The sequence below is a fragment of the Suncus etruscus genome, chromosome 7, assembly GCF_024139225.1.
Source record: "Suncus etruscus isolate mSunEtr1 chromosome 7, mSunEtr1.pri.cur, whole genome shotgun sequence".
NCBI classification, from domain to species: Eukaryota; Metazoa; Chordata; class Mammalia; order Eulipotyphla; family Soricidae; genus Suncus; species Suncus etruscus.
The window spans coordinates 13542556-13556549 of NC_064854.1; the positions used below are offsets into that span (position 1 = coordinate 13542556).

At 38.1% G+C, this 13994-nt stretch overlaps 1 protein-coding gene and 1 long non-coding RNA gene across 5 annotated transcripts in view; one reads left to right on the forward strand and one right to left on the reverse strand.

Moving 5' to 3' along the window:
• Positions 1-13994, reverse strand: part of LOC126013249 (arylacetamide deacetylase-like) — a 184390-nt gene that overhangs the window by 143407 nt on the left and 26989 nt on the right. The window contains exons 3-5 of one of the 3 annotated variants that reach the window (XM_049776267.1): positions 8566-8635; positions 6152-6323; positions 4133-4156 (exon numbers count right to left, since the gene is read on the reverse strand). In XM_049776267.1, the coding sequence (XP_049632224.1) occupies positions 4133-4156; positions 6152-6323; positions 8566-8635 (266 nt within the window). Of the gene's footprint in view, positions 1-3986; positions 4157-6151; positions 6324-8565; positions 8636-13994 lie in introns of all 3 variants that reach the window. The other 2 variants (XM_049776268.1, XM_049776269.1) reach the window with 2 other exon arrangements.
• Positions 1-13994, forward strand: part of LOC126013276 (uncharacterized) — a 234190-nt gene that overhangs the window by 143022 nt on the left and 77174 nt on the right. The gene's annotated exons all lie outside the window — the stretch shown is intronic.

Genomic DNA, 13994 nt, shown 5'->3' on the forward strand with positions numbered 1-13994 from the left:
TGTCCTGGGACTTTGGGTCCAGGGATTTAGTGTAATGAGGTGAGATATGAGAGTTCTTCATAGTCAGCTGCACATTTAATGTTTTGAGGGTGCCAAAATGACTGTCTCAAGGGTTCCTCTGGTTCTGCCACTGTGCTGCTTTCTACATACATGCACATCTGTGCTGCAGCCTTTTGAGCACTTTCTTTAGCCCATATGTCCCAGTTTGGGTACAGGCAAGGCAGGCACCTTACCTCCAGCGCCACCGCCCGGCCCCATGGTCCCTCGAGTTTAATGCAGACACATTTTCCTAGGAAAGCAGTCTCTCTAACTTAGATGTCATTGCCTCATGAAGAATGTGTTTCCTTCATTTTTTATTACTAAATATTCTAGCCTTTGGTGGATTCCTCCTTGGAACCCAGACAGGCCGATTTTATTATCAGTGCTTGATCATTGTCATACTGCTCTTTAATTTTTGCTGTAGTAACTTAGATTTTAGATAAAAAATGTATGCTTTCAATTCAAGGTTTTTAGAATGAAGTCTTTTCAATATTTTGAGGTTTTTTTTGGGGGGGCCACACCCAGTGACACTCAGGAGTTACTTTTGACTATGCACTAGAAATTGCTCCTGGCAAGTGGGACTCTGGGAATCAAACTGAGGTCCATTTTATGTCAGCCGCTTGCAAGGCAAACGCCCTACTGCTGCGCTATCACTCTGGGCCCCTTTATTCCACATTTAAAAGCTTAAAAGTTTGGTGGAGACCATTTGCAGTAGGAATCTGGGGGGTAAAGGAGGGAGATGTGGGAGACATGCTGGGAACAAGAGTGGAGGGAGGATAACATTGGTGGTGGAAATGCCCTTCATTCATGGTGAGTATGTATCGTAAATAATTCTGTGTAAATGAACTTCAGTCACAATAAAAAAATTAAATAAAAAAAAAGTTTGTTTCTTTGTTGAAAAAGTTGGCCCACATCTTTAATGTATGTTTTTCATTCATTGGTTTTAAAAACAGAATATTTTATTTTACTTGGTTAATTAGTCTGAAGTGGGGTATTGATCACTCATGGCAGTACTCAGAAATGACACCTTACTCTATGCTCCCAGTAGGGCTCAGGGAACACAATGAGCTGCTGGGAATCAAATCCAAACCAGCAGCTTGCAAGACAAGTCCCTTGTTACCGTTCTATATTTCGTACCTCTCTTTAAACAACTTGGTCATTGTCTCATTACAGACAAAATTGAATAGATAGTTTTTGAAAGATTATGTTGTAATTGTAGAGGTGGAAAAAATCATACTTCAATTTTGGAAATGGTACTAGATAACTATTGGAATTTTTCTTTCTAGCTTTGAACTTTTCTGGAGTATAACAAAATCAAACCATTGAAACCCCATCACATTCCCCTTTCTGTGTTAAGGTTCTCACTTCTGTTTTTGTTTGTTTATTTTTTGTGCCACATCCAGCTTTACCCAGGAGTTATTCCTAGCTCTGTTCTCAGAAACCACTTTGTAGGCTCAGGGACCACACAGGATGCTGGGGATCGAACCTGTGTCTGTCTCAGGTCATCAGCATGCAAGGCAAATGCCCTACCACTGTGCTATTTCTCCAGCTCCAGGTTCTCACTTCTTAATTTGAAGCATTTCTCCTATGAATCTACATGCTTATTTTCTAGCATGATCAAGGTACAGCACACTCCAGGGAGAAGGTCAAAAAGCTTAGAGGATTGGAAGAACCGTGAAAAGGACTGTGTCAGGGATAGGAGCTTCATGGGGAGAATGCAGTGTAGGAGCCACATCCCCAGGCATTGAGGACTTTGATAGGTGGTGGGTGGCAGCCAGTCCTGGTGATTCAGGGCCTAAGGACATGGCTATAAGTGGAATTCTGGAAATCATTACCCTGTTTAACTTTGTAGATGCATCCTGGGAGGTGGTGTTGGTGGGTGCAGGACACATCCTTCATTGCTCTACTCGAACTTCAGGCAGTAATTGTGCAAAATCATTAAGGCTGGGTCTTTTTCTCATGTAATTTATATATCTTTATTTAGATTTTCTGTCACTGACTTGTACCCCTTTGATGATAATCACTTACGTTGCTAGGTGGAATGAAGTAAAAAGAAAAGTAACCCCATCACAAATCAGGAACATGCATCAGAATGAAGTTGCATAGAAATGGGTCATGATTACACGTGTGTATCCATTCCCTAGAAGAATGACACTAAAAGTCAGTTTCTTTCCAAAAAAATGCAGCTACTGAGGCCTGTAGGATGTAGGGTTTTTAGGGGTTGCCTATTTGCTGTCATTTATGATCTTACTTGAAAGAGAATTGCTTCTGTGGGGTGTGGGATTAACCATCTTTCACATATTCACCTTTTACCATTATGGCTTCCTCTTTTATTTCTCAAAAACCCACCTGGGCGGAGAAATTCTAAATAGGCTCTCACAATAATCTATTCTCCACCAATGGGGGTGGGCCTATTTTCCCAATAAGTACTGCAGTTCTGAACTACTTTTTTCACTCAGTCTACATGAGGAAATGTCCCAGGATTTGTGCTTCATCTCCCTCCAGCATAGTTTGGATTATTTCCTGTGGTGGCCCTGCTTCAGGCACACTTCCCCATTTCCCTTGGGATTATGGTTGTGGAATTATTCACATCTGGAATTTATGTGCTCAGGTCAAACCAGACTCCTTGGATCGTCCACCTATGAAGGTCACACAGTGCCCAATTCTGGAAGCTGAGACATGGAAAATTATATATTTTAGCAAATTTTGTAGGAATGATGCTACTGCTGGTCTGGATTTCAGAGGCAGGAGTGAGTGGTGGTAATCTCCAGATTGAAGCTGGCTTAGCCTATGATCTGGCCAGTGTGGGGCATCACAGCAGCCATGCAGCCTCTTTGGTCCTCTTGAGGATAAATGGAGTTCACAGAACTAGGATCTGCACAGTTTGTTCTCTTATTCTGTCATGGCTGAGACTATGTCTTCATATTGAGCTCTATAAAAGGATATGAGATAAAATATTTTGGGAGGAGGAGGGACTAGGATTAGGCAGAGCTCTCTCTCCCTCCTCAATGCTCTGGTTTGTTTCAAGATCAAGGATGCTATTCCCTAGCATGCCATGAACCTGGGCCCTCACGAGTGAATCTGCTGAGATACCAATGGATACACTGAAAAGACAGTGATGGACTACTAGAAAGTCATGAAATTTGAGTAGTGCCATGGGACTCTCTCCCCAGGCCAGCTGCAGCTCAGTGTTCTCAGGAACAAAAAGTCTTTCCAATTTTTTCTTTCAATAGTGATGCTACATAGATAACTCCAAAACTAGGTCTAAGGGTGAGAGACATAAAACCTGGGCAATATCTTCCAAAAATCATGGAAGCAGATGAGTAAGCAAGTACAGAAAAGAATCAAGTGGGCAGTGATCTGTAGCAATGGACACAAACATCATAAATTCTTGCTCTAGACATCTGAGCAAGGCCATCGATGAAACATAGCCTCAAGCACCAATTAATTCTTTGATTCCCACTAATGTCTCAATTAATCTAACATCAATTTTAATTTCTCACAACCACTGCTCAGATTCTTGCTAAAGATTCTCACTCAGCCAATTGATGTACTGGTTTTCCATTCTAGCTCCAATCTTCAGTCCACTGGAAATCAATCCATGAAATCCATCTTCAAAGTGGTCATGAGTCACCAGAACCCCAGCATTCCGAAGGCGGGTGACGTACATGAGCCCATCATCTCTTAGGACATCATGTTGACAGGTGAGCACATACGTTGGGGGTGAGTCACGCAGCTCTTTATCATCTGCCAACAAAGGGGCTGCCCGCACATCCAATAACCCTGGATACTTCTTTGCAAAGGTGGAACTGCCAAAAGTTGGCTTCTTATAAATGTGTCCTTTCCGAAAGCGCTCAGGCAGCAGGGAGCTCCAATTAACAAACTTGAAGAGGTGAGCTGACTGTTCAGGTATGTGCTGGTTGATAGTCATGGCTTTCTCCAGGGACCTGTCTGTAGTAGCATACTCACTCACTAACCTGATTGCAAGCTTCCGGTTCAGAATTGGAGAGTGTGCATTTTCACGATAGGATGGTAAACCGAAATCCAGAGCCTGAAGGGCAGGATAGATCAAAGACTGGACCTTGATTTTGACTTTGACATCTTGATCACGTCGGAGCTGAAAACAATTTAAAGTAATTGTTCAAATATTGTAAAAGTCTTTTTCATTCAGACATGCATTTAAATTTAAAAAAAAAAAAAATAACAGTGACTTGAAGCCTGACTGAAGAGAGAATCTCAAACAGACTGAATCAGAAATGTCTTTCAGAGAATTTGGTAGTTTTTAACAGTGTCTCAGCCTGAGTAAATCTACCTCATCAGGACACCCCAAGCTTTATTTGTTCACTGGCTTGTTTCTGTGGACAGAATGGGCATTGGAGGCTGGAGTTACCTGGGTACTTGTTAAATCTGCAAAAGTTTATTGCCCTGGAAATTTTTCACATCTTATTAGTTTTTTTATGCCTTCAAGAATACTCTGTCATACACATTTTTTTCCAGAAAAGGAGCCAGAATTTCTGTTTATATCACTACAAACATAAACATTGGTAGAGGGGCTATTGAGGCAGCAAATGCTTGTGTGAGTCATCCTTGGCCCTGTTACCTATCTCATGAGTCCTTTGTTGTTACTGATTCCCAAAATATTTAGAACAGATCACAGAGTAGGTACCTTTCTTTGGGCTGCATGGAAGAGGCTCTGTAACATACCAAAAGCCCAAATTTACACATTTCAAATGGAAATAGAAATGAAGACAGTCAATAACAATAACCACCAAACATTTTTATATTTGTATAATAGATTTAAGTGTGGTTTTTATAAGTTATTATTAAATGGTAAATATTCATTTAGTAATATATAAGATAGCATTTTCTGTTGGAACATGATCTTTGAAACACCAGAAATATCTGATTTAATTTTTGGTTCAGTTTTATCTCTTATTTCAGATTTATTTCTTCATTCAGCTTTGTGTTTGTTGCTTTTCGGTGGGGGCCACACCCAGTTACTCCTTGGCTACTCATAGTGCAATATTTGTAGAGCAAGTTGTGCTGAAGACAAGCTGATGTTGCCCATACAATCACTCCAGCCCTGAACGATTGCCTGGGTTTTACCTGCGATTCATCAGGCTAAGTAGAGTTATATATACTTTAAGGTACGAGCTAATGGGTGTGAGTTTTAGATAACTGCTATGGAACAATGTTATAATTGATATCTAAAATTGTGTCCCATCCTGAAGTACTCCGTTATTCCATGGGTGTATAGAGGGGACCCAGCCTGAAAAGAGAATGGGGGAAAAAAGTGACGAAGACCAAGTAAAGTGCCTTATCAAGGTCTCGCTTTATTGAAGGGCATAGGCTCTTTTAAGCACGATTAAACAGGGGGTGGAGAGGAAGCAAAATGGAACAGCCAGCATTACAGACAGTCTCCACAGGGAGCATCCTGTGAATAAACTTTGTATGCTATCTTTGCACAGGAACCATTTTCACCCTAAGATAGTAAAGCTTCAAAGATGTCTCAAGCTTCCTGGAATGTGTGGCCGATAGGATGTTGCAGCATTACTTTGAGCTCTTGGTCTAGTTAATAGCTAATGCCTAGGTTACATATTCAAGCCACACAAAGTAGCTAGTCCTGCAGAATTTCATATCAGGGTTTGGTCTCTGGCAGTCTCTGACAAAATTGGTCCTCCATGCTGGGAGGAACTTATTTCTAAGGTTGGACTCTCTATTTTGATGACATAGTTCCACAATACATTTGTGCTCTCCGTTGAAAAAACAGTGCCAGCACCTCAGCTCTCAGGAGCATCAACTGATTCACACAGGATCTCCCAGTATTGGTAACTGGATTTGATACATATATGTCCTGATACAAGGATGCCCAAAGGACCTTAGCCAATCATATTAACTATATCTGAATTAATGTGAAGAAAATCTCTTGTAATAAAAGAGGATAGAAAGAAAAGAACCAAATCTATATGTGTTCTATGATATTTATCTCTACATCTCTCTAATGCAAACAATACCTGTATACTTAAAGGCATATTCTCACTAGTATTTTGTCTACATAATTATCTTTTAACACAGAATGTTTTAAAGAGTGATCAATATCTCAGTGTACTACCTGCTGAACCACTGCAGCTGCTGAGTTCCCTCCAGAACTGTCTCCAGACACCCCAATCCTTTTAGGGTCCACACCATATTCCTGAAGAACAGCTTGTCTCAAGAACCACCTTAGTGCATTATAAACATCTTCAAATTGATCTGGAAAATGATGTTTTGGTGCTAATCGGTAGCTGTGGACAGAATGACAATGTTCTTCATGCTAATTGGTTCTCTGAGTGACTATATGGCACGATGTACATTGAGACATTCTATATGACCAGGAGACTCAGATCTCAGAGCACCACAGAAAAGCATCATGGGTGTCCAATGCATAAATTCCCTGTGCTTCCCACTCACTGCCATCCTCCCCCTGGCCCTCTAAGAGTATTATTGCCCATATTTAGCATGTTGAATTTTAGTTATTAAGTTTGTTATTATCCATGTGCCACACTTAAAAGTGGTCATGATGTGTTGTCTCTATCCTACTGCATGCCTCTTGGTAGCTGGATAAAATATTTATACTTATTTACTTTTATTTACACTATTTACAATTTACCTTTTAACTTTCAACTTGTGTATGGAAACACCTACTTTTTGATGCTAGAGTCAAAAGTCAAACTTAATATCTGATATTTAGAGTTGTTAAGCTCAGAGATAGACTACATATGTCACTACATATTATGTCTTCTTATTATCTGGGTTGAATTGTTTAACAAATGCCAATTTTATGTAAGTAAATGCTTGAATGTAAAGCTTGAATTACACTTAAGTATAAAATGGAAGATAATTTCTCTAACTGAACTCCTAGATGTACACTTTCTATAATTTTACTGTATTAGCTAACTATAGACAGTTTATCCAACATAATCAAATGATGATGATAGCAGCAGTTTAAGAATAAGTTTACTTATTTTCTTTTTATCCACAGTTGATTTGTTTCTTTTATTTTTATTGATCTAGACTATTTTGAGGTAGCTTATATGTATATTCTCATCTACATAGTGAGTAATTGCTTTCAATGAAGGTTTATACCATAAAATATATGGTACTAAATCTGTAATTATGCTTTATCATGTGATCCATGAAACAAGTGAATGTTAGAGAAACTCTTCTATGATGTCATTTTCTACATAAGAAAGCTGAATTTAAAAGCATACAATGGTCACAAAGCAACTTTCTTAACTCAACACTAAGTTGGGGCAGTGGACCTGGTTCTCAGGCCTAACCCACCAGAGTGCTCTATGGTTCAGAGGGGGCAGAGCACATGTTAGTGAGAGAGACACACCCTACATTGATTCTCACAGTCCTTCAGCTCATCCCCCTGAGCAGCTCTTTCCTTTCTGATGCAGTTGAATTCACAAAAATTTCTGTTCTCTACATCCTATGACATGTGCAAATACTAAAATTACTAGCTATGGAGGCCTGATTTTTATCATCCAAGATGAAGCAGAAAACTTCCAGACATCACAAAAGGACCTAGGGGAGAGTAAAAGAGCATGTACAGAGCCTATAGTTATACCCATAACAGTATACTTCAAAGGCAGAGAAACCATGTATCTCTTAGGCCAGCGGAATTCCTTTCTAATCTCCCCAATTTTTACTGTGCCTACCCAAAAAAAAATAGCACAAATTAATTTTTTTGTAATTGCTGTTGCTTTTATTTTATTTTCTTTGCCTTTTTCTTTCTTTTCTTTCTTTTTCCCCCCTGTGCTTTGATTCATCTTTATTTTGAGACTGTGGTTAGGGCTTGATTGTTGTCTTTATTGCTGTGGTACTTTTCAGGGTTTTTTGTTTGTTTTTGTTTTTTGGGGGGGTGGTATTTTGGTATTATTTTTGTGTTTTCCTTCCTTTTTCCCTTTCTTTTCTTAAACTGATTTTTATAGTCTCTAGAACTCCTCTCATTTTTTACTTATTTTAATTTTTGCCCTACTTTTTTTTTTTACCTTCAATCAAACCATATAACTTGAACCATCTTGTTCTGCCTCACAAATTGAGGGGAAAATAATGGAGGGCACCAAGCCCAAACAGTCATATGAACATTGAGTAGAAATGAAAAATAATCAGATTTAAACACCAAATCCAAATGCAACTAAAACAGAATCTATACCCAATACAACAAGCTAGGCACAGAAAGGATCACTTATACTAGCAGCCCAGGGCCAAATGAGGGGTGATATGGGATGCATGCTGGGAACAGGGGTGGAAGAAGGACAACATTGGTGGTGGGAATGCCCTGATTCAATGTCACTATGTACCTAAAATACTACTGTGAAAGATTTGTAATCCACTTTGGTCAAAATAAAAATTATTAATTAAAACTTCAGTTCTCTACTCTCACTTCCTAGATGTCACTGTTAGTGCATATATCCAGGAATAGCAGTGGCACCCACAGAAACATATAAATACTGGGCCCAGAGCCAGCAACATACTTACTTGGTAGAAATGACCACAGCATTCAGCCTGTGTGCAGTTCGTCTTGACAGATTGTCATAGCAATAAAAACCTAGAATTAAAGAAAGAGAAGTCAGAGACTTTGAGTAGATGAATCTCTTTCAGTAAAGTTGGAGTTTCTAGTTCCAGAAGCTAAGTAGGTTCTACAACAATCCACTTCTCCTTGATGCCCTTTAACAAGTACATACATATCTTAACCCAAAGTGCCCCATGATGCTTCTAACTAGTTTCATTCTCCAAATGAGTCTTGTTTCCATTCACTTAGCAGGTGAGAGATACTTGAGAGACAGGCATGAACAGAACATGAAATAATGGAAAATTAGACCTTTGGATACATGAGTGAGAGTAGATCAAGAAATGAATACAACAATATTGGTTTGAGGAGGTTTGAGGAGTGATTTAGGATGACTGGCCAACTCATGTCTCATGCAGGAGAGAAAAGTTCTGTTTCTGATCCTGACTGGTATCAGGTCAGAATGGTACATTCTGAAGCTGAGATAGCATAATGTCTCTGATGATTATGGAACACAAGACTTTCAGTGACATGTCAGGGTGTGAGGTTGTCAAAAAAAGACACAGCAGGAGTAAAGATCAGAAGAGCCACTTTGAACCCCTACAGTTGGCCCAAGGTCTCACAAACAAACTCGGATGCTTTTTGACCCTGCACAGTAAAAAGCACCTTTAAGTTTAGAGGAAGGCTCATGTGCTGTTTTTCTCTCCCACATGAAAACAGAAAGCACTGGACAAGTACACTTTATTTGAGGATGCTATTAGCTGTTTCCTCAGCTGTAGTAAAGCTTTCCAGGGTTGGAGGAAAGATTATGAAGGAAACATTGTATATTTGTGTGTGCATGTGGGAGTACCTGTGTAGCTCTGGTGCTGGCTAAGCTGCAGCATAGTCAGATTTTGTTCTGGAAACCTGACTTCACTGCAAATGAGAGAAGGGATCACGTAAAACAACTTGCACTTGCATTTTGTAAGGGCCCCATCACTCCTCTGAAGATACAAAATGATCCTCCACCAGCCCCAGGACCCTTCTAGGTGACCTACAGCTAGTATCTGCATCTCTGTCAAAAAAATGATGATTGACCTACTGCAGACAGAAAATCTAGAGAAACTAATCCACAAGAATAAAGAGAATTCAATGCCACAAATCTTCAAGGATGAAACACCACTGACCAAGGTAATTGAAAAAAGATAAACAAATGAGATGACATTCAACTGAGAAGATTCTGCACCTTAAAGAGAACAGTACTATTATACTAACATTAACCAAGAATGGGAAATACTATTAACCTAACACCCATCAAAAAAAAAGTTACTATCTAAAATATACAAAGTACTGATAAAACTTAGCAAGAAATAAAATCCAAAATTGGAAGAAGAAATGAACAGACATTTCCTCAAAGAAACAATACAAATGTGAAAAAAGCTCCATGCCATTAATCTTCAGGGAGAAGCAAATTAAAACAGTAATGAGATATCTCACACCACAGACACTGGCACACATCACAAAGAACAAGAACAGTGTGGTTTGGATGTTGAAAGAAAGGGACTGTTATTCACTGTTGGTGAGAATATAAATTGGCCCAGCCTTTTTGAAAAACAATATGAATAATCATCAACAAACTAAAAATTGAGCTTCCATATGAGCTCCCAGCAATAACACTTCTAGCAATATATCTTAGGAACCCTAAACACCATGCAGAAAAGCTCTCTAAAAACCTCTGTTCCTTGCAGTACTGTTTACAATATCCAGAATCTGGAAAAGCTCAGATAGAATAGAGATGATTACCAGGAAAACCAATCCATGGTATGATGTTAACTGTAGGGAGCCAGATTCTCCCTCACAGTCTTAGCATAAGCACGGCTATCTTGTAGCAAACTGCCATTTTCTAACAGGCCTGTCCTTTGATTGAGCTATACATTGTGTACGTGCCAACTGGCCATGAATTGATGCAGATTAAAAGAACCATAAGGTCACACTCTTCTGACACAGGAAACTCAGATCTATAGATAGAGCATTTGGTGTGATAATAGGATGTTCCTCAGAAAACTTGTATTAAATTAACAGGCACATGCCAAACCTTTTGAACCGCATGATGACAAATGCATGCTTGACAAATGTTTGCATTGTCCCCTCCTCCCTTTGTGTAAAAACTATATAAGTCAAGGCATTTCAAAAATAAATCGATGCCATAATCAGAATCCTTGGTGGTCCCCTTTTTCCCACCCATTTCTTTTACAGGTGCAGACCCTTTCCATGACCACGAATAAACTGAAGCTGCTGGCTGGCACGGTTAACCACAAAGAGTGCAGTTAGGATAGAGAATGACCTGTGCTGCAAACCGCACAACCGTTGGAGGGCAGCACTCGGGTCCTCCTCAGAAATGGTCAAGGGTTTGACGTAACAAAAAACTCGAAGCCTTGGGTGCTGGAAAGTGGCTAAGAACTTTGACTTGAGCCTCAGCTACAGAGCAACTGCATTTATTTCTCTAGGTTATTTATATATCTAACAGCAGGATATTGGCAGAAAATCAAAATACATCAATTTATAGGTTCCTCATTCCAAAATATATTTAACACATATTAGCAATTTTCTAGGCATGCTGACCTTATCAAAAGTCAGGTCAAATCTTACTATTTTTAAACAATGGCACTCTGATGATTGTCTACATATACTATATGACCTAAGACTAATGGTTAATGTGGTTAATCTTTGCTTGATTTTAGAAACCTGCCCAGCCTGAATTGTGAGCAGGATTTTTATTATATTGAATATAATTAACCATTTTAAATCTATGTCTGGGGGTCCAGGTTTAGGTCTCCAATCATGTACTACTTTGGTCCAAGCCTTCCACAGCCTTCTTTATTTGCATTTTTAGTAAATCTTTTTGTTCCTGTGTAAGATGACATTAAAAAGGCATTCCTCTTAATAGTATTTCTATAAAGGGCAATTTATAATGACACTCTTTTTCCTTCATGCACCACTCCTCTATTACCAGCCTCATCATACTCTACTGTATAAGGTGAGGGATCAGGTGTAGTTAATCCTATGCTAAGTGGGCCATAGTCTAATCCTATCTATAGAACTGTATTAGATATAATCGTTGTGTGTCTTGCTTTTTCTTAGGAGCATAAGAAATCCTGTTTCCTGTATCTGATCTATTTCTGCCTTATTATAGGGGCATTCATATGAATTTGTCTCAGTCCTACAAGTGTCTCCAGCTGTCAGGTTTTATGCTATGAGCTTTTCCCTAGACTCTTCTATCAGACTTTCCTACTTATAAATGATTCAAAGTTATGGTTAAATGATTCTTACTATTATCAGTCTTAACAATATTAGTGATAGCTTTTAAACATAGAATATTAGTGATAACTTTTAAGCAAAATTTCTTGATTTTCTGCTAAAGACTTCTTTTCTAAAAAATCATTCTCAGAAGTTTCTGTGTGATTTGTAAGATCATTAATGTGTTCTCAAATAATTATGCTGTGGGTTTTCTATAGAACCCAGTGTGTCCAGGTTACTGTAGCATAAAGAAAAAGAATCATCATTGTTCCCAGAAGCAGTACATGACGTGGGGGTTATTTTCTTTTGCTCTGGGACCACCTGCGACTGCTCCAGGAGACTAACTTCTGTGAAGTTTTTGCCTCAGATCAGAGAACATGGCTTTCACCATGTCACGACTACACTGGAGCTGCTGTGTAAGACCCATATGACAATATAGCTGGAATTGATCACTCTAGACAAGAACTGTATAATGTGAAATGCATGATACCCCTTCATTAGAAATAGTGCAATCCAGAGTTGAAGAAAGAAAGAAAGAAAGAAAGAAAGAAAGAAAGAAAGAAAGAAAAAGAAAGAGAAAGAAAGAAAGAAAGAAAGAAAGAAAAGAAGAAAGAAAGAAAGAAAGAAAGAAAGAAAGAGAAAGAAAAAAGAAAGAAAAGAAAGAGAAAGAAAGAAAGAAAGAAAAGAAAGAAAGAAAGAGAAGAAAAAAAAAAAAAAAAAAAAAAAAAAGAAAAAAAAAGAAAAAGAAAGAAAAAAGAAAGAAAGAAAGAAAAGAAAAAGAAAGAAAGAAAGAAAGAAAGAAAGAAAAAGAAAAAAAGAAAGAAAGAAAGAAGAAAGAAAGAAAAAGAAAAGAAAGAAAAGAAAAAGAAGAAAGAAAGAAAGAAAGAAAGAAAGAGAAAGAAAGAAAGAAAGAAAGAAAGAAGAAAGAAGAAAGAAGAAAGAAAAAGAAAGAAAGGAAGAAAGAAAGAAAGAAAGAAAGAAAGAAAGAAAGAAAGAAAGAAAGAAAGAAAGAAAGAAAGAAAGAAAGAAGAAAGAAAGAAAGAAAAAGAAAGAAAGAAAGAAAGAAAGAAAGAAAGAAAGAAAGAAAGAAAGAAAGAAAGAAAGAAAGAAAGAAAAGAAAGAAGAAAAGAAAGAAAAGAGAAGAAAGAAAGAGAGAAAGAAAGAAGAAAGAAAGAAAGAAAGAAAGAAAGAAAGAAAGAAAGAAAGAAAGAAAGAAAGAAAGAAAGAAAGAAAGAAAGAAAGAAAGAAAGAAAAAGAAAGAAAGAGAAAGGTACAATCAGGTACATGTGGTGGGTTCGAAGGAAACAGAGGCACTGGCTGCAGTAAAAGTGCACTGGTATACATTCTATGACAGAAATTCAATCATGAACAACTTTGTAATCACGGTGCTTATATAAATTATAAAAAGAGAAAGACTTCACAGCATAAAATGATGATGTATAAAGTTCAACTCTAATACTCGACACAAAATTATATTAAAATACAGTAATAAATATCTAACTTTAAAACATTTCTCTTCTGAAACTAGCTATAGCTCTTCCTTATATACATGAAAATAAGGAAAAGCTATAGCTAGTTTCAGAAGAGAAATGTTTTAAAGTTAGATGATTATAATTTTCTAACCTAACATAATTCCAAATAAACCAATTTTAGCTGAGTGAATTTGTATATCTCAATAATGTTTAACAAATATATACTAGGACAAGACTGCAGGAGACAGTTACAGAAGTGTTAGGACTCAAAAGCCATATCAACAGCACCCAGGTGAGAAATGGAAAGGAAAGGCAGGGATACAGAGTGGCTGAACCCAAGTCAGAAAGAACAAAAACATGGGAGGCAGAGCCAGAGGCTTTATGAACCAGAATCCAAATTGGAAATGCCCAGGTGAGAAACAAAATCCAAGTCAAAGGCAAAGAGTCAGTGGAGAATGACTGTGGAGCAAAGTGGAGCCTAATCAAGAATGACAGCATGGACTATAAAAACCACTGCACTACAACCACAACAATGGGGAAGCAATTTTGGCCCCAGCATGCTTAGAGAATGAGTTTGGTAGCTCCAACAACCTGAAAAGTATCAAAAACCTTTTTACTTTTTACCCACTCAGTTAAGGACTTTAGAGAAG